This window comes from Myodes glareolus, chromosome 14 (genome assembly GCF_982192425.1).
Source record: "Myodes glareolus chromosome 14, mMyoGla1.1, whole genome shotgun sequence".
In the NCBI taxonomy this organism is placed as follows: domain Eukaryota; kingdom Metazoa; phylum Chordata; class Mammalia; order Rodentia; family Cricetidae; genus Myodes; species Myodes glareolus.
Window position 1 is genome coordinate 76,355,446 of NC_142039.1, and position 22,143 is coordinate 76,377,588.

General features: G+C 43.4%; 1 protein-coding gene and 1 pseudogene across 7 annotated transcripts; both read right to left on the minus strand.

Annotated features, from left to right (window-relative positions):
• Positions 1 to 2,051: 2,051 nt before the first annotated feature.
• Positions 2,052 to 5,370, minus strand: LOC148119922 (procathepsin L-like). Of its 7 annotated transcripts, none has more exons than XM_087896715.1 (7): positions 5,245 to 5,370; positions 4,891 to 4,971; positions 4,604 to 4,693; positions 4,202 to 4,426; positions 3,536 to 3,698; positions 2,643 to 2,751; positions 2,052 to 2,251 (listed from the first exon to the last, which is right to left on the minus strand). In XM_087896715.1, the coding sequence occupies exons 1-7, from the start codon at positions 5,368 to 5,370 to the stop codon at positions 2,152 to 2,154; spliced, it is 894 nt and encodes a 297-aa protein (XP_087752841.1). In that variant the 3' UTR covers positions 2,052 to 2,151. The 7 variants fall into 7 exon arrangements, with proteins under 7 accessions (XP_087752841.1, XP_087752843.1, XP_087752839.1 ...); XM_087896717.1 differs by having other exon boundaries at positions 4,202 to 4,258; positions 4,604 to 4,750; positions 4,849 to 4,971; XM_087896713.1 differs by having other exon boundaries at positions 3,539 to 3,698; positions 4,604 to 4,750; positions 4,849 to 4,971.
• Positions 5,371 to 18,331: 12,961 nt separating this feature from the next.
• On the minus strand, positions 18,332 to 19,024 carry LOC148119923 (small ribosomal subunit protein uS4 pseudogene; annotated as a pseudogene).
• Between the last annotated feature and the right edge of the window lie 3,119 nt (positions 19,025 to 22,143).

A 22,143-nucleotide genomic window follows, 5' to 3' on the forward strand; every position in this document is an offset into this window, starting at 1 on the left:
AGTGGGGAAGGAGTGGGAGAACAATGAAAGATATCTTGATAGATACTGGTAGCCATTGTGGGATTAGGGAGAAAGCTGGTGCTAGGGAAATCCCCAATGTTCCACGAGAATGACACCAGCTAAGAGTCCTAGCAATAGAGAAAACAGTCCCTAACCTGGCCTTCCCGTGTAATCAGACTGATGAATACCCTAACCGTCATCATAGAGCCTCCAACCTTTGTATACTTTTGACTTCTTTGTCAAAAATCAAGTGTTCATAGGTGTGTGGATTTATGTCTTCAGTTCAGTTCCGTTAGTCCACTTGTCTGTTTTTAGGCCAATGCCATCTAGTTTTTCTTACTATATCCCTATAGTAAAGCTTAAAATCAGGAAAGGTGATACCTCTGCAAGTTCTTTTATTGTCCAGGATTGTTTTAGGTATCCTGCTTTTTTTTTCCTTCCCCATATGAAGTTAAGTATTGTCAATAATTCCTGTTAGCAAGGGTCCAGCTTCCCCTGCACCTTGACACTGATGCCCAACCGTCAGACACAGTTCTCACGGTAAGGCCGTCTTCACACCTACCTGCCACACAGGCCTGGGTCACACTAAACTCCCCCCTACATCTGCAAGCTACTCCCCTCTCTGCCCATACCCTGCAACACTCATCACCTGCACCTCCACCGCCAGGATCTGGGCCTGGCGCTCTCACTGTTCTGTCTTTCTCTGCTATAGACAAAGATAACTGTCACTTCCTCAGGCCCCTTGACCCTGTTCTTCCCTCTGCCTTGCACAGTCCTCCCTCTGACCGGCTGTTCCTGACCTTCAGGTATCAGCTCCTACAACTCAACAGGATGGCCGTATGTCCACATCTGGAACCGAATCTCAGCGTCACACTGCCTGACTGCGGTGCACAGCACGCACATCACAGGCAGCACTCCTTTCTGTAAAGAACCAGATGTTCCTCCTGCTCAGCTCTGCCCTGTGTGGACCTTAGGAATAGGTCAGTTTGTAGGAAAAAACCAAAGATGAGATCTTGGGTGATCAAAATCAGCTAGAGCAGGATCTCTAGTTCTAGAGGTGGTGCCTCAAGTTCTAGTCACAGGGTGATCAGGGCACAGGACACACTCGCCGACCAGAGTTCAGGAGAGAGCAGATACCTGCATCAAAGCTTGCTGGTTTGTAACTAATGACAGGAAAAGGGGAAGAAGAATTCTTTAAGGGAAGAATGGGGAAGCTAATTGTACTCTTTATGTAAACTGTTTTTGAAGCTGCAGGGCCAGCAGGAAGACTGGTTTTTGTTTGTTTGTTTGTTTGTTTTTGGTTTTTTTCTTTTTGTAATCATCAAATGCCTGGGGACAGGGTAAGCTGTGCTTCTTCTGCAGTTCCAAGATAGATGGCTCACTGGGCCGCTGAGCTCATGCCTGTCTGTTATACGTGCTAAAAGATACCAATAATAACTATGAAGAAAAGTGATACAATAGCAGCATCCCATGCTCCTGCGTTGTAAGACCCTGTCGGTTATGAAGATGTCGCTTCAGCATGCAAGCATCCTGTCACGATAGATCTGGCTACAAGGTGACAGGACAGTCAGAACTCAGAACTGATGTCTCCAAAAGGGGATCAAGGCCCAGGCCCAGTTCCATGGAACCGCCCAAAGTGCCATCTCGCTACACAGAATGGCAAATAATTTAAACTTTGAAAATATATGTGAATTAAAACTTTAAAATTCTGAAAGTTTCACATGTTTTCAGATCCTGATTGATGGCGAGTACCTCAAAATCTGATCATGACTGGATTATTGACCCGACGACAAAGTCACCCACCCTTTGCCCTAAACACCACTGCCACCTCCTCTGTGCTACTGAAAGGCACGTGTGACTAAGAGAAGCCATGGCAACAAAGACAGAAGAAAGCCCCATCAGTCTTTTAAATGTAGGTTTTATAAGAACTGTATACATCTTGTAAAAAAATTGAAATTTCATAGCTCATTAATGCAAATCTGCTCACAGGAGCAGAGCGGCAGTCACGCTTGACTGGAGAGAAATGTCCAAAAGTCACATCGAGTGTGGATCCGCAGTGACTCGGCTGTCACTCCCACAGCAGAGGCTGATCCAGGAAGGGGGAGCCCCCCCACGTGCCATTACCACTTCTTCCTGTCACTGCCCAGCAGCTCACACAGTGGGGTACACGGCGTGTGTCACAATTCCACAGTTGTTGTTGCGGTCTCGGGCCATCTTTATGTAGCCGTTCATGCCCCAACCTGTGCCCCAGCTGGGAGAAGAGCATATTCGCCATTAGGAGGAAAGAACACAGCACAGAGGCTTCATGACATTAACTCCCGATTAAACAGAGACAGAGGCCACACTTAACAGACAGCATGGGAGAAGGCAGAGGGTCAACTCTTGGTTACACGTGACTGTGAACCACAGCAGCGATAGGACAGGGCATCTTCCCACCCACATTTAGCTCAGAACTAGAAATGCATTCAAATTCCATCTTAACACTCTCCAAACCATGATAGAGCCTTGTTATTACAAACGCCCTAAAACGTCTGTATTTAAAATATGTGGGGTGAATTGCTGAAACCTGCACCCAAGTGCGACCTGACCAGCCGTACTTTCCTTTAGTGTCCCCAACATAAATGCTTTTTGGTTATTTATACCTGTTCTTGACCAGCCAGTATTTCTTGCCATCTGATTCTTCACCATAGCCAACCACCAGGACGGCATGATCCAACTTACTGCTGCTACAGCTTGGCTCATAATACATGCCTGAGAGACAAAATCAAGGCCAAATGAGAGGCTCCAGCAGCCCCACTGTGACTGATGTCAACCACCATAATGGGAGGATTTTTAATTTTGGTTCAATGTCATACAGACGGGAGTGATCCTGTGTTAACAAGACATGGGACATAAACTCTTTATATATATAATTTATTTTTATTTTATTTGCATTGGTGTTTTGCTACATGATTGTCCATGTGAGGATGTCAGATCTTGGAGTCACAGACAGTTGTGAGCAGCCATGTGGGCGCTAGGACTTGAACCCAGGTCCTCTGGAAGAGCAGTCAGTGCTCTTTACCACTGAGCCATCTCTCCAGCCCCGGTACATAAACTCTCATGTAACATCACAGAAATAAAGGATTGCAAAAATCCTCAGGGAAAACACTTGCTTGAATGGTTGTAAGAAATTTCAACCTGCTTACAAAGCATGTCGGTTCTTAGAAACCACAGAAAAATACAAAATACAGGAATCCAGAAGCACCCCTGAGACTGAACTACAGAAATGGACTAGCTATTTAAAATCTTAAAGATTAAGCAAAAACAGAGAATTCAATAAAATTATGTCACATAAAACCTCACCTTGCTAATTAAAAAACAACGTTGGACATAAATTCATAGGATTGTTCTTAATGTCAAGCAAAACCAAATCATAAATACTGCTCCCATTGAAAAAGTAATATTTAAAACTCAAGGTGTTGATGTGAAAATGAGACATAAAGGTGATGAGCCATTGTGGAGGCACAGCTTCTTGTGATTCCTGGAAAGCACTTACCACCCCTGTAGAACTGGAATGAATGATGTTTGGTGTCAATCCCGACGGAGATGGGCCCCACGGTAGCCACAGCCTTCATAAGGAGATATTCACTTGGTGGGATTTTCACAAAGCCCATGACTTTAGCAGCAGAATTTTTAGGATTGTACCTGCAGGTTCCGTTCTTTGAAAGACAGAGGTTAAAAAAAAAAATCATGGTTATTGCTGTCCACCTCCTGGGGACCCAGAGCCAGAACTCTGCTCAGCTCAGCTGCCATCCACACAGGTGACTCAGCACATGCCGCTGAGGGTCTCCAAGCTTCTGTGTTTATAAAATTTCACATGACCTGATGAGCTGGTAGATTTCAGTGGCTGGTAGAAACTAGCTCATGCACTGTCAATGACAATCCATAGATAGGCCTGTGGATAATACATTTTCACAGCGGAGAAATCTGAACTATCTGTGGAAGGGTTTGCATGCTCTCCATGGGAACAGAAGCAGGGACAGCTGCATGGAAGTCATGGAATCAGATCAGCATGCGCAGGCTGACGCTTTCTCAGCGGCACTGAGGTTTAATGGATGGATTCTACCACGGAGAGATGAGTTTTTAGGATAGTGTATCATCTGCACAATTCTTATGCCTTTTAAAACCTGAGCGAGAATGACCACAGGAGACTACTTCTTACCCGTGCTTCGTAAGGATAGGACACACTGGTGTCCAAGCCCCCGTTGTCCTTCACATACTGGAAGGCATGTTCCATCAGACCACCGTCACAGCCTCTGTTGCCGTAGGACCAGGAACAGTCCACTAGGTTCTGTTCACTCAGAGGAACCAGTCTGCCTGTTTTCCGGAACATCTGTCCTTCTAGGGAACCAACGGCACTAAATGCCCAACAAGCACCACAGTGACCCTAAAAAGGAAAGAAAAAGCTCTCACCTAGAAAATTAACATAGATGTTCGACAGTAATTCATATGATACAATAATTTCACAGTGAGGTGCGTGCAGATCCACAGTTAGCATTGAAGGATGGCATTTCTTTCTTGACTGGCTGGTGGACAGTGATACCGAGAATACGACATGTCCTACCTGGTTTTTCACGGGAGTCACATAGCCATGATTCCTCCAGTCCACAAACTTGGGGACATCACCCAGCAGAGGCTCCTGGAACACATCCATCTCCTTGGATCCCATGCTTTGAAAGCCAGTCATCAATTCCCTGAATTCTGTATTGGTCTTCAAGAAAGAGCAAAGAAATCATTGCAAAGGAGAGATGGCTTACGAAGAGCTGCAGAGAGGAGGTCCCGTTCTGTCGTCTGTCCATGCACACTCACCAAGTCCCCGAAGGCATTCATCTCCATGCTGAAGTCATGCACTCCCTTGGCGTAGTCCTCGTTGTGCAGCTCAATCACCTTCCTGTTGTCCTCCCACACCGCTCTCTTCTGCCCTTCTTCGTGCTGGAATCAATACAGCGTGTGGTCATTCTACTGTACGCCCACTCCTCAGTCCCTCGGTGGACCTGCTGCTACAGGTGGTGGGAACCCAGGGAGGCCGCACACCCCTGGAAGCCACAATCCAGTCCCCAGTCAATAGCATGGTTTGCTATCACAGCTCCTAAACTGTGGTCATGCCCTGAAGAAACTGGCTTCACTATGTAAATCCTCTATACACTTGGCACACCCAGGACCATTGTCTCTGCGTTGCCCCTGGGTAGTTTTTATGGTACCAACCGTGATGTATGTTTTTCCATGTCTTGTCTTCCATTCATGCCATTCAGCATCCAAACTGGGATCATGTGTTGGAGCCGCTGAGACCACCCCCAAGCAAAGAGTGGCCAGGAAGAAAAGAGGAATCATGCTTCCAGAACCTAGAGATGGAGAAGAAATGTGGTTCTGATGACTTCAGTGCTTGAATAAAATCATATTTCTATCTCATAAATAAAATCATATTTCTATCTCATAAATTCTGGTTGCCAACAAGGAATGAAATTATTTTAACCCTTCTATCAATGATTTACCTAAAGATTGTTGAAAAGACTAAAAACACAGTTTTTAAAGCACACATATAGAGGGATTCCATCAGTCAAAAGAAAAAATGAAGAGCAATTGCCCGGGCTCCAAGCACTGGAGTGTGTGTGCACTGTGCACTTAGCTCAGCACAGTGTCCAGCTGCATCTTCTGGTTCAGAAGCTTAAAGCAACTTTAACTTCTTAAGACATAGTTGTCTTAGGGTCTGTGCCATTCTTATTGAGCTCAAGAAAGCTAAACAAGATTTAGACACAAAGAGATTTGTATGATTTGAAGGTACCAGACATTTTTTTCTTGGCCAGTGTATGCATTGAGGGCCACTATGCCTTGGCTTCTTTCTTCTTAAATCTCTCTGCAATGTCCTGTCTGGTAAATCTTGGAAAAACAGTAGCTAGGAATACATCTTTCTCATAACTGGGATGTACCTTAGAACCTTATCTCATTGTCTCAACGAGAACTGGCCACAAGGGTAAGTCACTGGGTGACAGAGCCACTTGTATATTTGGGATCGAAGGACAGACTACCCAGGCTCAAGCCTTGTAAGTTTTTTATGTAATACTTGAGATAGGGAAATTGGCAAAAGACACGCCATAGCTCATCTCCTCAACCTGTCATAGCAGACCAATGGATTTTTCTTGGCAGCGATATGCATGGGGATGTTTCCTGTTGCCACTGGAGCTATGCCCATGTTTAGGGGCATACAGCTACAGTTCAGGGGACAAGCTGGCACTTGCTGTACTCAGGCCTTGACTTTCAACTCACTTGGACACTGAACAACATAGGCCCCCTGAAGTGTCGAGTGACCTCCTGGGATCCCCATCCACCTTACTCTGCATTCCCACACCAGGTCTGCTAAGGTTGAGTTGATACCTCCTTTCCTGAGGGAGCTGCATGGTGCAGCAAGGAGCCCCTCTATGGTGCTCCCCCAGTGTCAGTTTCCAGTCTGCCTAGGCAGAGCTAAGGGCTCACCTGGGATGTCCACCGCTGGACAGGTGTTCTTCACAGTCTCAGGTCTTCCGAGGTTGCTGAGGTCCCAGGCTCTGTCCCAGATGCAGGTGGATCCAGGCTTTAAATCCCAAATCTGTGGCTCCAGGACAGTGTCCCTGCCCAGTTACCCCTCCCTGCAATTGACTGGGTGGGCAATCGGACTGGACCTCCAGGTTGTGGGACCGCAGGCTCATATTGACACTAACATTGATTTCCACCCTGTCCTGAGGCATTGGGTGTGGGCTGCCTTGGTGGACTGTGGGGAAGGAGCCTTGGGTCCCTGCTCCAGGGAAGCAGAACGTGTGAGTCCAGTGACAGCAGGGAAAGTGTTTTCACAGGGCTTGGCACTTGGCTCAGGGCAGAAGGATCGAGTTAGCTCTGGGTGGATTTCCACCATAATCCTACTTTTCCTGTAGAAGGAGAGATTTTGGTTAAATTCATTGTCAATGCTGCCCCATGAACAATTATATTCTAGCCGTGTGTCTCCCCTTGATTTCACAGCTAAGCTGGGTCTCCTGGTGATTGCAGACTCTGGCCTTATTCTCCCCAGTGTCAGGGAGGATGGCTGCTGGGTTTCTCAGAATCTTTAGGGGAGGCAATCCCCAAATGGGGAGGAAATAGTTAAAGCAAACCTAGGAATGGACTGGGGTGAGGGGTGTCCTGAGACATGGGGTACTTCTAATTCATCTTCTTTGACTGCTCACTCTGAGGTCTTTCTTTTCTCACATCTTCAGCTACAGCAAAAGTTATGAGGTGTCTGCACAAACCTAGGTGAAGAACTGGGAAGTCATCAGTATTTGGGGTCTGCTTTGATTGGCACCACTGAGTTCAAGGTTACGCTTCTTTGATCTCTGCTTGGGATTGAACTCAAAGACTTTCCTTTGAAAGAGCTTCATGCTGGGATTGAGATAGAGTTTGGATGGTTCTGGATGAGGAAGCATCTGTCAATCTATGATGTGTAGGCTCTGACCCGTTAAGGAAAACAAACCACAGGATTTCTCAACCCTCATTACTCATAGAAAGTCCACTGTAGAAAACAATGCTCAGTGAGATATCACTGTGATCTTTTCCGAACAACGTTGGTTAAGCATGTTCTGTGTTCTTTGACTAAAACATGGAGCCATATGACATTCTTATTCATAAGCTTCTTTCTGCTTAAGATCTATTTATCATCCATGTAGAAACCAACTCAGGCCTGTAGCTTTCTCCTTGTTACAACAGGCTAACGGGAAATGTGACCTTTCGTCAGCACATCTCTGGAATTAGAGACATACATATGATCTTGCAATGGTCATCGCCACAGAGCTACAGGTGTGGGCAGTTTGCAGGAAGACGAGGAGCAAATTGAAGACAGCTTGCAGAATCCCTTCCTAGTAAGAGGAACTCAGTTCCCACAGTTCACAGCTATCATGAGTTCCCAGTTCAGCCCCGAGTGTCGCAGGAGGGTTGTGGAGGTCAGAATCAGAGAAAGGTTAAGGAAATAAGAATGACTGATGCATCCCAGAAGCACCAGGTGTTGCTGTGACCTTCCAAGGCGATCCAACGCCTGTTCTCCAGGCTTGAAGAACTTTGAAGAGAAGATTGTAGAGATGACTGCCTAGATCAAAACGTGATACTTTCACTCAGTCTTACAGAGTTCTAGGTTGATCTATACTCTTAGCTGATGACGCTGAGGTTAGTGACTGTTCAGCCTTTATGCCTCCTGAAGCTGAGGTGGAGCTATCCTCGCTCCGAAAGCTGCTGAGGAGATGAGTAAGCACCTGGGGGTACCCTGAGACAGTTCCTGTCCTTCGCTCCTCATTTTTGCTTGAAGCTTTCTTTTTAATGCAGACATTGCTGTCATAAAGTCTTAGGATGGACCCTGGAATGTTCTGCAACTTGAGGCATCAAAGTTCAGAAGTTTCAGCGTTGAAATTTCTTATTTGTCAAGTCTGTTTTCTGCTGCAGACAGAATAATAATAGGAAAAGGAAAGATTTTATGCTTTTGTAGAAAGAAAAGACAAATAAAAAAGACCATACAGACCTGAAACTCCTGTCCAGAGAGAGGGTCTGTGTTGCCCCCCTCCACAACATGCTGTTTGGGACCTGCATAGTCAGCAAAGAGCATGGGCTCCTTTTGTAACTGGTCAGCCCTTCACAAAATCCTGGGAGAAAAAAAGCAAAAAGGTCAATTTTTCTTCCACCAAAAAAGCCATCACCAATTTTCTTCCTTCTGCTTCTCGTCTGCAAGTGTGAACTGAAGTAACAATTCAGAGAAGACTGGGGTAGTCCTTGGAGAGATTCACATATATCTCTCCTCCAATATTTTTACCCAAGAGGAAAGAAAATTGTGTGCACAAGTATTCTACTACCATTACTTTTAGTATCTAAAAATTACAGGCAAAAACAAATACTTTTCCACTGGAAATGGATAAGCAAAAATGAGTATTCATTAAAGGAATGATTTCAGCCTTGAAAATATACAAAGTTCTGACACCTTTTTGATGGACAATAAGAGCCTCGTCTTGAATAACCCAGACACTAAAGACTGCATAATGTATGAAACTTTTTATGGCTTGTATAGAGCAGACAAGCCCGTGGAGAAAAGGGGTGACTTATGGAAATGCAGAGGAGCGGAATTCACACTAAACGTGATCAATAAACCTGGGCCGATGTTAAGGTGCTGTAAGTGTACGGGATCTCGATGACCATGATGGAGGCACAGCTTAGAGAAGATCACTGATCCACGGCATACTCATGCTGAGACGGTAACTTTTATGCCGTGTGCAGTATGACCACACAAGTAATGATATATGGCTTTCATTCAACTTCAATTCCCATCACAAAATCATCTCTTTAAGATAACTTCTGCTGTGTGTTTGTTCTAGAATTCCTTCATGGACTATCATATTCTCCACTTTTTCAGTGCATGAAATCTTTTTCTGCACTCTGGGAATTCTCTAAACCTTCTAAGCATGATCAGTTTTTGGTCAATAGCCAGAAGCTTATTTAAGAAGAAAATAAAAAGTTTTCTGAAAAATTTGGTTCTGTGTCCAAATAAGCCCTTTAAATAAGGCATCTGATGAGAGTTACAAGGGGCGCTGGGGAGACATAGTGGTCAGGCCTTCACTTCCCCCACATGGAAGCCCCTTGTCTGTGCCGATGAACTGACTCCACCTGGGACCCAGGGTGTCCTGGAGTTGCAGGTGTTCAAGTGCAGACTCTGGGCTGAGGCAGGGAACTTCGTCAGTCAAATTCTTTTGATTCCTTATCTTCTGTAGGCGCCAAGTGTGGCGTTGTCCCGTGCACAGTGCTCCTGAAAACATGAACTGAGAATGTCCCAGATGGGACTGTTGGCAAGTTTCCCCTGTCACAGACCAGTCATTTAAGAGACTCAAGGACAGGTGTCACCAAATGTTGCTTCACCAGGAAGACGTTTAACACCTGAGGTGACACAGAACGTTCCTCCTGTTGGTGCTCAGCATTATTTCAGTCGGAGCCTAAAGGCTTTTCGGAAGAGTTGCCCACGGGACACCGTAACCTAGGCTGACCCTGCGTGTCTTTAGGTTCAGATGCCACTCAGACTGCTCCCAAACTCCTGTGTTTGGGCAGCAAACAAGGATAAAATATACATCAGAAGCCCGAACCAGCTAATGAAAATGAACCAGCCAACATCAGTCAATTTTATTGGCAAAAGAGCCAAAAGGAAGAAAGACAATGAAATCCAAGATGAATGTAAAATTAGTCTGGCATGGTAGGGTGGACATTTAATCTCAGCACCCAGGAAGCAGAGGCAGGGGTGTCTCTGTGAGTTCCAAGTCAGTCTGGTTTATATAGTAAGTTCCAGGCCTGCCAGGGCTACATAGTGAGACTCTGTCTCAAAATAAAAATAAAAATAAAAATAAAATAAAAGTAAGCAAGTAGGAGTCTAAGCTTCTGTAGTATCTTATTTTAGAGGTGGAGTTATGTCCAGCTTAACTTCATCCTAAATGGAAGATCACATCTGAGCTCATTTTTATTAAAAAAACGATTTATTTTTGGAAATTTTATGTTCATTGGTGTTTTGCCTGCATATATGTCTGTGTGAGGGTGCCAGACACCCTGGAACTGGAGCTGCCATGTGGGTGCTGGGAATTGACCTTGGATCCTCTGGAAGAGCAGCCCGTGCTCTTAACCGCTCAGCAACCAGCCCACATCTGAGCTTCCAACCTGCATTCTGACATAGATAAGAAGTAGGAGATCTCTTGTTAAGTCACTGTAGTAAGGAATGACTGCCTATCCTTATATCAAATCCTCCAGATTTAAGGTTCCCCTTGTCCTAACCACGTACAATGTACTCTCCCTGAGAGGCCTCTCTTGAATCCCGTAGTGTGCGCCCTTTCCAGGGAGCATGCTCAGTTCATAAAATGTTTGTGGTTAAGGCCTGAGGACCTGAGTTCCTGTCACCATCCTCACATAACATCTGGGTGTAGTGCCACGAGCCAGTATCCCTGGAGCTGGGGTCAGAGCAGAGACAGGAATTCCTTGCACCACCTGCCCAGCAGGACTAGCTGAGTTAGCCAACTCCAGGTCCAGTGAGACATTCTGTTTCAGAAACTAGAGAGCAACTGAGGGGCATGCTCAGCCTCAAACTTGGCCTACACCTGTGTGTGTGCACAGGTGTGCACACGCACACATATGCACATACACACATACCATCCAAGCGTATACATGCACGTGTGCACATACCTGGGTTTGTACATATGGACACACAAAGGCCCACATCTTTTCTTTGTCCCCTCACTGAATTCAGTCTTTGACAGTGGCAAGAATCTGGAATGACATCCTCAACTTCTGGTCTTGTTGTCTTCCCAGCCTAAAGATCTATTTTCTTGTCCCAAATTCCTACCACTCACTCCCACCCCAAGAAAATTGTGAACCACACGGAAATACAAGCCAAGTAGGCACAGGGTATCTGCAGCCACACTAGAATGGTTCATGTGAGTTGTTGGCATGGAGTGGTTGGCAGCTCGGACATATCTATGGGGTATTTTCTACTATGAGTGATCCCTATGATCCAAGATTAGATCATGCCATTGAGAGGGCATCCCTGGACTCATGAGAAAGACAGAGTCAAGACAAAAGGAAGCCTGGTTTGACCTGCCCATCCCTGCTGAGTCAACACTACCAAAGCATACTTGGCCAAAGGTTAGCAGGGAACTCCTAAATCAGCTTTCAGTCAGCGCTGCACTGTCCCTTCATACTTTCACTTGGAGTGTGGTGCTCATCCAATCACTTCTACCCCTAGACTGCAAATCATTGAATAGTTTGGCCATGAGGTACACTGCCCAAAGCTTACTGCTTGTTCACTGAATGACTAAAGCCATTGACAAGAAGCATTTTGCCCTGTTCAGCGGATCATTTGTTCCTTTCAACTGAAGATGCTCAGATCAGAAACAGCCTTTCATTTTGCTGGGGGTTTTCCTAGTTTCAGGGTCTCAGCCACATACATACATATATACCATATATATATATACACACACACATACACATCATACATAAACACACACACCATACACACAAACATATATAGAGACCACATACACACCACACACACATACATACACATCATACATAAACACACATACACACACCATACACACAAACACATATAGAGATACACATGCACACCACACGCAACATACAGACACACACGCACACACATGCACATACACACACACAAAAATAACTATAACAAATGCTAGCAGAAGTCCAGAGAGAAAAGATTGCTTTTTCGTTGTTTCTAGGATTATAAATAGTGCAGCCACTATGGAAATAGTGTTAAGTCCCTTAAAAACCAAAAGTAACTATAATATATCCTATCCATATTTTTGAGTATGAACCCAAAAGAATTTAAGTTGGCCTACAATAGAGAAGCCTTAAGAATCTATCTTTGTCATGGTATGACTCATAATAGCTTACTATAGAATCAGTGACAGGTACCACGAACAGGAAGATGATCAGAAAGTGTGCTACACACACACACACACACACAGAGACAGAGAGAGAGAGAGAGAGAGAGAGAGAGCAAGCGAGCGAGAGAGAGAGAGAGAGAGATTTCCCTAGAGGTTACATGTATTCTTTCATCTAGGGTGTGGAAGAAAGATTCAAAAGTACGAGAATTACTATCTATTTGGAAGAAGTGGGCAGTAGGGAGGGCGAGAAAGAGTAGCTACAGGAGGTGGACATGATCATTCTAAGCAAGCACAGTGATGTCTTAATGAAACCCCTTGATAGAGGAATGCAGTGCTAATTAAAAGTGAACGATTGAATCATGTGTGCGTTAATTATCTTGGTTTTATTGATTCCACCTTGCAGAAACATGGCAGACCACCACACTTTTCATGGAAGATGCACACAGTTTCATCTGTGAATCTGAGAGAGAAACGTAAGCATAAAATATTCCACCTCTAACCTGGGAGACAGGAATGTAGCTGTGCTCAGAAAAGTTTCAGGAGTCATTGGAAACAGTGCAGCTGCAAAATATCTCCATGTTCCTGATCATTGCAACCCTAGTCTAAACAGTGCTAAAAAATATGCAATGCATTTAACTGCTCATCAACTGAAGACTATGCAAAGAAAATGTGTTATATCTACACCATGTTATACAATCTTCCTTTAAAAAGTAGACCTGGTCCTTGCCAGTATCATCAACAGACCTGGAAGACACTAAGTTAAAGGATGGAAAGTCAAACACCACACAACCACATTTATGTGTGGAATTTAAATACTGACCTTGGGCATCCAGAGTGGAGGCACTGAAGGGGTTGGGAAAGTTCCTCAGGTTCTAGTCCTGGGGACTTCAAATTTTAGAATGGGAAGAATTGAGTCGGAGACAGCAGCGAAGGAGGAGGTGGAAGAGGAAGAGGTGGGGGAGGAGAGCAATGGGAATGACAGATACTTGATAATCCCATCTTTAAATAAAGGAAAAATTGGATGGTTGTGTGAAAAGGCCCTGTGGGATTGGGGTGTAGACCCTTGTCTCAGGAGAGGCCCTAGCTCAGGACTGATGCAGTTTCCAGGCGCGACCTCTCTCGGCAGGTGTGCTATGGGAGCTGTAGAGCCCTCTCAGGTGTTTGTGGGGCAGGCACGTTTTGGATCCTGAAAAAATTCTTTCCTCTAAGGGAATGAGCTTTGGTTTTTCCAGAGCACACAAGTTCCTTTCTGGCCACTGGAATCTATGCTGATGTCTTAACTGAGGGAGGAAATGTCTCTCATGGTGCCTGAGAATTACTGGCTACCATGTGTTGGGCAGAACCTCCCGTAGGTAACCATGGAGTGAACCTGGGCTCCATGGGCTCACTGTCATGCTCATGATTCAGGCACCTGGAATGGCATGTGCAGGTTTCAGGATGCAGCCACCTTGTCAGCGTGGGAAGCTGGCGTCCTCCTCCTGATCTCCTTCAGATCCAGCGCTCTTTCCCTCCAAAGTAAAAAGGAGAGCAAAATGCTTCTGAGTCCCAAGTCCTACCTATGCTTGACAGCTTCAGCACTGGCAGGGGTGAGGGCTCACCAAATAGTCAACCACCTAACAGGACACAGCCTCGGACAGATGGAGTCCAGGACACAGCATGTGCTGCTGTCTGACTGAACCCGACAGAATGGCAAACGGTGTTTCTCCCTGTTTCTCTTTCCAGTCTTTTTGAAGGAGGGACGATGACTGTGTTCTTCCCGTAGGCAAACTGATGCCGAAATGGCAAGTGCCGTATGGCACAGCAGTTAAGTCACTTGGGGCCCCGTCACAATCCAACGTGGTCCTCAGCCTTCAGTCTATGTACCTGCTTTCCAAGGGAAGAAAAAGTAAATCTCCCTGAGTGCCTTTTCCAGTTACATCAAATGAAGATTTACATGACACATAAGTTTTGCTCATAATATAAATTTCCTGCATTTTACATTAGTACCTATAGCTCCTGTTAAAATGATAAGTTTTGAAATTAAAATTTGCATATATTCTTGATGTATAACATGGTATTCTTATTTGTGTGCACACTATCAAGCATTTAAATCAGATGAATTGCATAAGCATCATCTGACTCCTGAGCTTCTGGTACTGGGTGTGTGCACAGTCTACTCTTACCAACTCTCTCCTACGCAACATGCCATTAGCTGTAAGCTCTCTGATGTGCAGTTGCTCCATCGAGCTCATTCCTGATGCCTTTTATGGCTATATGAAATTCAATTCCACACGTGGATACACCCTGTTATAACCCTCTGACTTTCCTCTGAGGCTCAGAGAATACTGTAAGAAGGGATTGGAAAGAATGCCAGAGATGAAAGATACGGAGAAGAAGCGTGAAATGTCTTTAAGGCCTGACACCACTGTTGCAAACGTGACCTCCCAGCAGCTGTGGCTGCCTGCATGGGGCCTGGACAAGAGTGAACCCATCAACAGCCAGCATGGATTCATGGGGCTCTACTGCTCACGGTTGAACTATTGGCACCTGATGGCTTCTAGGGGCGAGACAGTCATCATTGCCTTCAGTTGTGTGCCAGATCGTGAGGCAAAAAAGAGGCACAAATTTTTTAATTAATTCTCTGACAGTGTGGACAAATTTCTATGGCTAGGACTATGAATGAGTCTGGCTCTTATAGAAGCTAGTACGGCGATACCTGAGAGAATGAAGACTGGATCTACCTGAAGGACTCAAGGCAGCGTCTCAGGGCTCTTTGCCAACCAGCGCTCAGTGCAGTGCTGGTCTCAATAGCTTAGTTATGGAACCAGTCTACCTGCCCATCACAGAGGACTAGATAAAGACAATACAGTGTATATGCGTGATGGGATTTTTTTTTTTAGCCATAAAAATAAAGTTAAGTTACCTGTAGGAAAATTGGCACCAACTGCATGGTGATTGTCTTTCACGACCTACAGTATCAGAAAGATATGAGCTTTGTTTTCTTTATTTTTCCTCAATCTTACACAGACCCATGAAATTATGCATGCATATGCATAAAAATGTAAGGGAAGCTGTCTTAGGTAGCAAAGTGGACTAGGAGAAGAGAGAAAAAAAGGTCTGGGGTAGGAGTGTTTGTAGTCGAATGTCTTTAATGTGTATGTACACAGTACCACATACAATGAAGATTAATAGATTAGTTTTATCTAGTTTTATTCCAAATAAGTTATTACAACAGAAAATAATCAAGTCACGAAGATGAACAGCAAAAAGATGGGACAAATAATACACAACATGTTTGGAAAACAGTAACACAGCAGGAATAGATATTACCTACCAGCAAAAATCCTTAATGTAAAAGATTTAAATTGTACAGTCAAAAGATACTGAGTGGGTGAAGGGGTCGTTAATATGACCCAAGAAAGGAGCTCACTTCACACATAAAAACAAACATGAAGGCTGGACATGAAAGGCTGGGAAACATTCACACGAATGGAAACCAAGCACAAGCAAGACAAATTTAAGCAAGTCTGATGTGGTTCATAATGGTTGTTAGTGTGAATGGATCCAGAGTCAACCGAAAGCAGCTGGGGACTTCCCAGATCATGAAGAGCCATCTTGAATGAAGACAGTGCCTCACTGTGGCGATAGAGATTAAAAAAAAAAGATGGAAGGAAACTTGGCTTTTGGCCTCCTTGCTTTGGCTGTTGCTGGCAAATCTGCCTGTCCTATTGCTGCATGCCTTACCTGGGGTTAGAATTCATCTTTCTGTGTGGCTTCCAAAGCAGACTGAAGACCAGTAGCTCTCTAGAAATCCTATAGGCTTTTGGCATCTGATTGGAACTACTGAGAGAGATATTCAGCCTTATGGACTGAGTGACCACTGGATTCTCAGCCTCATATTAGGGGACAGCTATTGATGAATCTCCCAGACTATACATAACATGTAAGCCAATCTAATAAACTCACCTTCAATATATATAAATTAATTCTGTCTGCTCTGTTTCTCTAGGAGACCCTAAAAAATAAGGCAAGAAAATGAAAAATGCTAAGATAAAAAATTTAATATTAATGTAACTACATAAAACGCAAAAATTGGACAGATAGCCTATGCTCGTGGATTGGAAAATTAATATTACTAAAATATATTGTTCAAAAGAACCTACAGATTCAATGTAATTCTCCTAAAAAATATCAAGAACAGTTTTCTCAAAACTGAAGAAAAAGAAATTTATAAGAGCAAAATTCACAGGCTGCCATCATCAAACACCCGCGGCAGCCCAATCTTTAGTGGCGGAATTGAACTGGACTATTGTGGCAATCATTCCACGCCACAGGGTCTGCATCACCACCCCCTGGTATGGACCGCGGCTCCCTGTCTTCCACGAGCTGGATAATGTCCTAGGGGTTAAAACACAAGACGCACACACAGATACAGAGTTCGAGTCATTCTCAAGAGGAGGAGAATGCCCGTTTTTTTTAAACTTAATCCGGGGTTAAAATACCCTTTGGCCCCAATAACGGAAACCCCTCCCAGCCAGAGGTGAGATCACGGTGTTGAGCGCCTGCCAAGGAGCTTCCAGGCAAGGGGTACCGAGCTGGGAACCCTGACAGACAGCTAGGAGGAGATTCAGGGCGCCTGTGAGAACCCTCCTTAGCAGGTGAAATTACCACACCAAAGACAAAACAAAGACAAAACAGAACAAAGACAAAACAGAACAAAACAAGGTTCTGAACTAATCCCCTCCGGCTGGCAGAGGAAGCTAGGCTGGTTAGCGTAAACAGTTGAAGACAGGGTCTTACAGACCATCACAAGAACCGATGCAAACAGTAGCACAAACTTGCAGCATCAAAAGAATCCGAACCTGACATAAGTACGCAGACACATAGACAAAAGGAATAGGACAGACCTTAATCGGAGTGTTTAGGTATAATTTAATTTTTGTTTTTTAATACATATTTTTAAATTTTTTGTATGATAGGACTGATTACACTTTGGAGCAGGGGCTGGGTGCATTATGACAAAGCTATAATTATTTTGGTCTATCCATTAAATTTTTGTGTTTTCATATTTTGTCTTTTATTGAAAATAGATTTTTTTCATATAATATGTACAGCTTTTAGTTTACCCTTCTCCTACTTACCCCAGTTCCTCCCCACCTCTCCTCCCAACCAGATCCACACTCTTTCTGCTTCTCATTAGAAAACAGACATCTAAGGAAATAGAATATAATAAATGTAATTAAAATAATATAATGCATATAACTAATACAATAGAATTCATATAATTAATATGATATAATGTATTGTGTGAAAACATAACAAACAGAAGGAAAAGTGCCCAGGAGAATGCACCAGAAGCATAGGTGGCTGCAGAGACTCACTCATTCACACACTCAGGAATCCCAGAGAAACTAGAAGCCGTCGTACATATGCAAAGGACCTGTAGGGTAATCAATCAATTAATAATAAAATAAAATAAAATTTTAAAATAAAATAAAAATTTTAAATAATGAAAAAATAAGCAGATGGTGGTAGTGCACACCATTGATCCCAACACTCAGAAAGCAAAGACAGAAAGTCAGAAAAGCGTTCTGAGTTTGAGGCCAGACTGGTCTACAGAGTGAGTTCTAGGACAGCTAGGGCTATACAGAGAAACCCTGTCTTGAAAGCAAACAAGAACCAAAAGAAAAAAAAAATTAAAATAATTTAAAAAAGATAAAACTGAAAGAAACAGCCCTGACGTGACATCATGAGACAAGGAGCCTCCAAAGATGATGCTGTGACTTTGTTTTCTCTGGGCATCTTCTGCGGCACATGCAGCCTTTCCTTAAGAGAAGTTTGTTTCCCCAGGGACACTCACTTGGAGAAAGCTAACTTTTCTTTTCTTTTCTTTTTTTTTTAAAGTGTTAATTCTGTTTTATTAGCCAACTGGAAAACTAGACAATTCTCCAGTCCAGGGAGACATTAACTTAATCCTCTTTCTCATCATCACCAGCTCCGGCACCACCCTGGCCCTTCTTGGCGTTCTTCCTCTTCACTCGGCCTGGTCGGCCACCACCATAAGGAGACCGGAGCGAGAAATCAATGTGCTTCTGCGAGTCCAGACGAACAATGAAGGACGGGATGTTCACCACCTGCTTGCGGACCCTGATATGACACTGGCGGATGAGCACACGGGCACGGTAAATAGATTTAGCCAAACCCAGCTTGAAGACCTGGGTCTGCAGCCACCTCTCCAAGAAATTCTTAATCTTCAGGCCCAGGATGTAATCCAGCTTCATCTTGCCCTCATCCAGCACCCCAGTGCGAACAAGTCGCCTTAGCAGAGCATTGCCTTCAAAAAGACGCCGTGGGTCCTTTTCGACCAGCGTTAGCAGCGCTCGGGCGGCCTTGCGGATCTTGGCCAGGGTAAATTTGACTCTCCACACCTCATGTTTGTTCCGGAGCCCATATTCTCCAATGAGCTTCAGTTCCTGGTCGAGACGCGACTTCTCAAAGGGTCTCCGTGGGGTCACATAGGTCTTACCACAAACCCAACTTCTGGCAACCGGCATGTTGGCGTCTCTAGGCCTGCTGTGTCTAGGAGCTCATACCGCGACAAAGAGAAAGCTAACTTTTCATTTACAAGTGGCCCTCTGCTGGAGACAACTTCTGGTTAGGGGTGGGGCTTGTGTCCACTTCTTCCAACTCAGGGCTCCCATCTGTTGCAGAGTTGTAGAGACCTCAGACATTCTTTAAAGTGTCCCTCAGCAGTTTGAGTTTCCTCTATTGCGAATTCTCTGTACCACATTTTTAATTGGGTTATTTGTTTTCTTGATATCAATATTTTGAGTTCTTAATAAACATTAGCCGTCTATCAGGCATGTAGTTGGTGAAAATCCTTTCCTATTCTGTAGCCTGATGCTTTGTTATATTAATGGTGTCCTTTGCCATAAAGAAGATTTTAAGTTTCATGAGATCCCATTTGTTAATTGTTGATCTTAGAGTCTGTACTAATGTTCTATTCAGAAAGTCTAATCCTGTGCCAATGAGTTCAACATTATTCCCACTTTCTCTTCTACCAGGTGTAGTGTATTTGACCTTATCTCGAGGTCTTCGGCCCATTTGGATTAAGTTTGTGTAGGGTGATAAGTACGGATTGATTTAGATACTTTTAATGCAGCTGTCTAGCTTGACCAGTTCCATTTGTTGAAAATGCTTTCTTTGCTGTGTTTATTTCCATCTTTGTTATAAAAGATCTGGTGTCCATAGGTGTGTGGATTTTTATATGGGTATTCAGTTTAATTCCACTGTTTAGCTTGACTGTTTTTGTGCCAATATCCTGTTGTTTTTTTAAATTACTATTGCTCTGTAGTATAATTTGAGATTGGGAAAGGTGGTACCTTCAGCAATTCTTTTATTATTATTATTTTGTAATTAAAGTTTTTATTGTTTTTATTGCGCTATACACTTTTCTCCCCTTCCTTCCTCCCCTCTTTCTTCCTCCCCTGTCCTGTGACCCACACGCTCCCAATTTACTCAGGAGATCTTGTCTTTTTCTCCTTACTATATAGACCCATGTATGTCTCTCTTAGGGTCATTGTTGTTTAGGTTCTCTGGGATTGTGATCTGTAGGCTGGTTTTTCTTTACTTCTTGTCTAAAAACCACTTATGAGTGAGTACATATTATGTTTATCTTTCTGGGTCTGGGCTACCTTACTCACTGTGTTTTTTTTTTTTTTTCTAGGTCCATCCATTTGCCTGCAAATTTCAAGACGACATTATTTTTTTACTGCTGAGCAGTACTCCATTGTGTAAATGTACCATATTTTCTTTATCCATTCCTCAGTTGAGGGGCATCTAGGTTGTTTCCAGGTTTGGTTATTATAAAATAGTGTACAGACATAAACAGAGAACTCTTAACATATAAATTAAGTGAAAGACATTTAAGGAAATGCTCAACATCCTTAGCTATCAGATAAATGTCAATCTAAACAACTCTGAGATTCCATCTTACACCTGTCAGAATGGTCAAGATCAAAAACACTGATGACAACTTATGCAGGAGAGGATGTGGGGTAAGGGGAACACTCCTGCCTTGCTGGTAGGAGTGTAAACTTGTACAGCTGCTTTGGGAATCAGTATGACTATTTCTAAGAAAATTAGGAAACAATTTACCTCAAGAGCCAGTAATACCAGTTTTGGGTATATACCTAAAGGATGCTCAATCATACCACAAAGACATGTGCTCAACTATGTTCACAGTACTTCTTTTACTATTAAGGATTATTATTATCAAGAATTGTTTTAGCTATCCGTGCGTGTGTGTGTGTGTGTGTGTGTGTTTGTGCATGCGTGTGTGATGTTTCCATTGTCCTTTCAAGATCTGTGAAGAATTGTGTTGAAATTTTAGCGAAGATTGTATTGAATCTGTAGATCGCTGTTGGTGGGATGACTGTTTTGTCATGTTAATCTTACTGTTCCATGAACATGGGAGATCTTTTCATCTTCTGATATTTTCCTCCATTTTTTTCTTCACTGTATTAAAGGTTTTATACAAGTAGCTCACTTGCTTGGTTAGAGTAACCCCAAGATATTTTATATTTTAAGGGTATTCTGAGATTTTAATTTATTTTAATTTAAAGTATATAGTTGATTTGCCTGCATGTATATATGTGTACCGGCCGTGTGCCTGGTACCTAAAGATGCCCTGGAAATGGAGTTACAGACAGTTATGAACGACCATGCGGGTGCTGGGAATTGAATCTGGATCCTCTGACAAAACAGTCAGTGCTCTTAACCACCGAGGTTTTGGTATGACGGTCATTTTTATTACACTAATCCTCCAATCCCTGAGTGTGGGAGACCGTCCCATCTTCTGATATCTTCTTCAATTTCATTCTTCGATGTCTTAAGGTTTTTTTTTTTTTAATCATACACATCTCTCATTTGTTTGGTCAGAGTCACCCCAAGAGATTTTATATTATTTGAGGATATTGTGAAGGGTGTATTTCCCCTGACTTCTTTCTTAGTCTGCTTGCCATTTGTATATATGAAGGCTGCAGAATTTTGTGAATTAATATTTCATCCTGGCAACTTTGCTGAAAGTGTTGAGCAGCAGTAGGCATTCACAAGTTGAAGTTTTAGGGTCCCAAAGAAACTATCATCATAATCTGTAAATCAAGATACTTTCACTTCTTCCTTTCCAGTTTGTATCCCCTCGAGCTCCTTCTGTTGTCTTTACTCTAGACAAGACTATACTACTCTTCAAACGGCCCTTGGTTTTAGCTGTCTCTCCCTGTATTCCTTCCTACTACTTTCTCTCCCTTTTCCCTCTCTGTTTGAGTCTCCCATTTCAGACATCTCCATCCATCCATAAATATTTATTCTCTTTTCCTTTCCTAACTAGAAGAATTGCAATACAATTTAGGATTGTTTTAGCTATCCTGTTTTTATTTGTTTGCTTTTGTTACTATTTGAAGCTGACCATTGATCTTTCGAGATCCATGAGGAACTGTGTTGGAATTCTGATGGGGATTTTATTGAATTCATAGATTGCTTTTAGTAAGATGGCCATTTTTACTATGTTAATCCTACCAGTTCATGAGCGTATGAGATCGTCTCATCTTCTGATATCCTCTTTAACTTCTTCTTCTTCTAGCCCCTTGCTGTGTCCCTATTTTCTGTGGTTCTATAGATTGTAGCTTACTACTGACTTAACAGC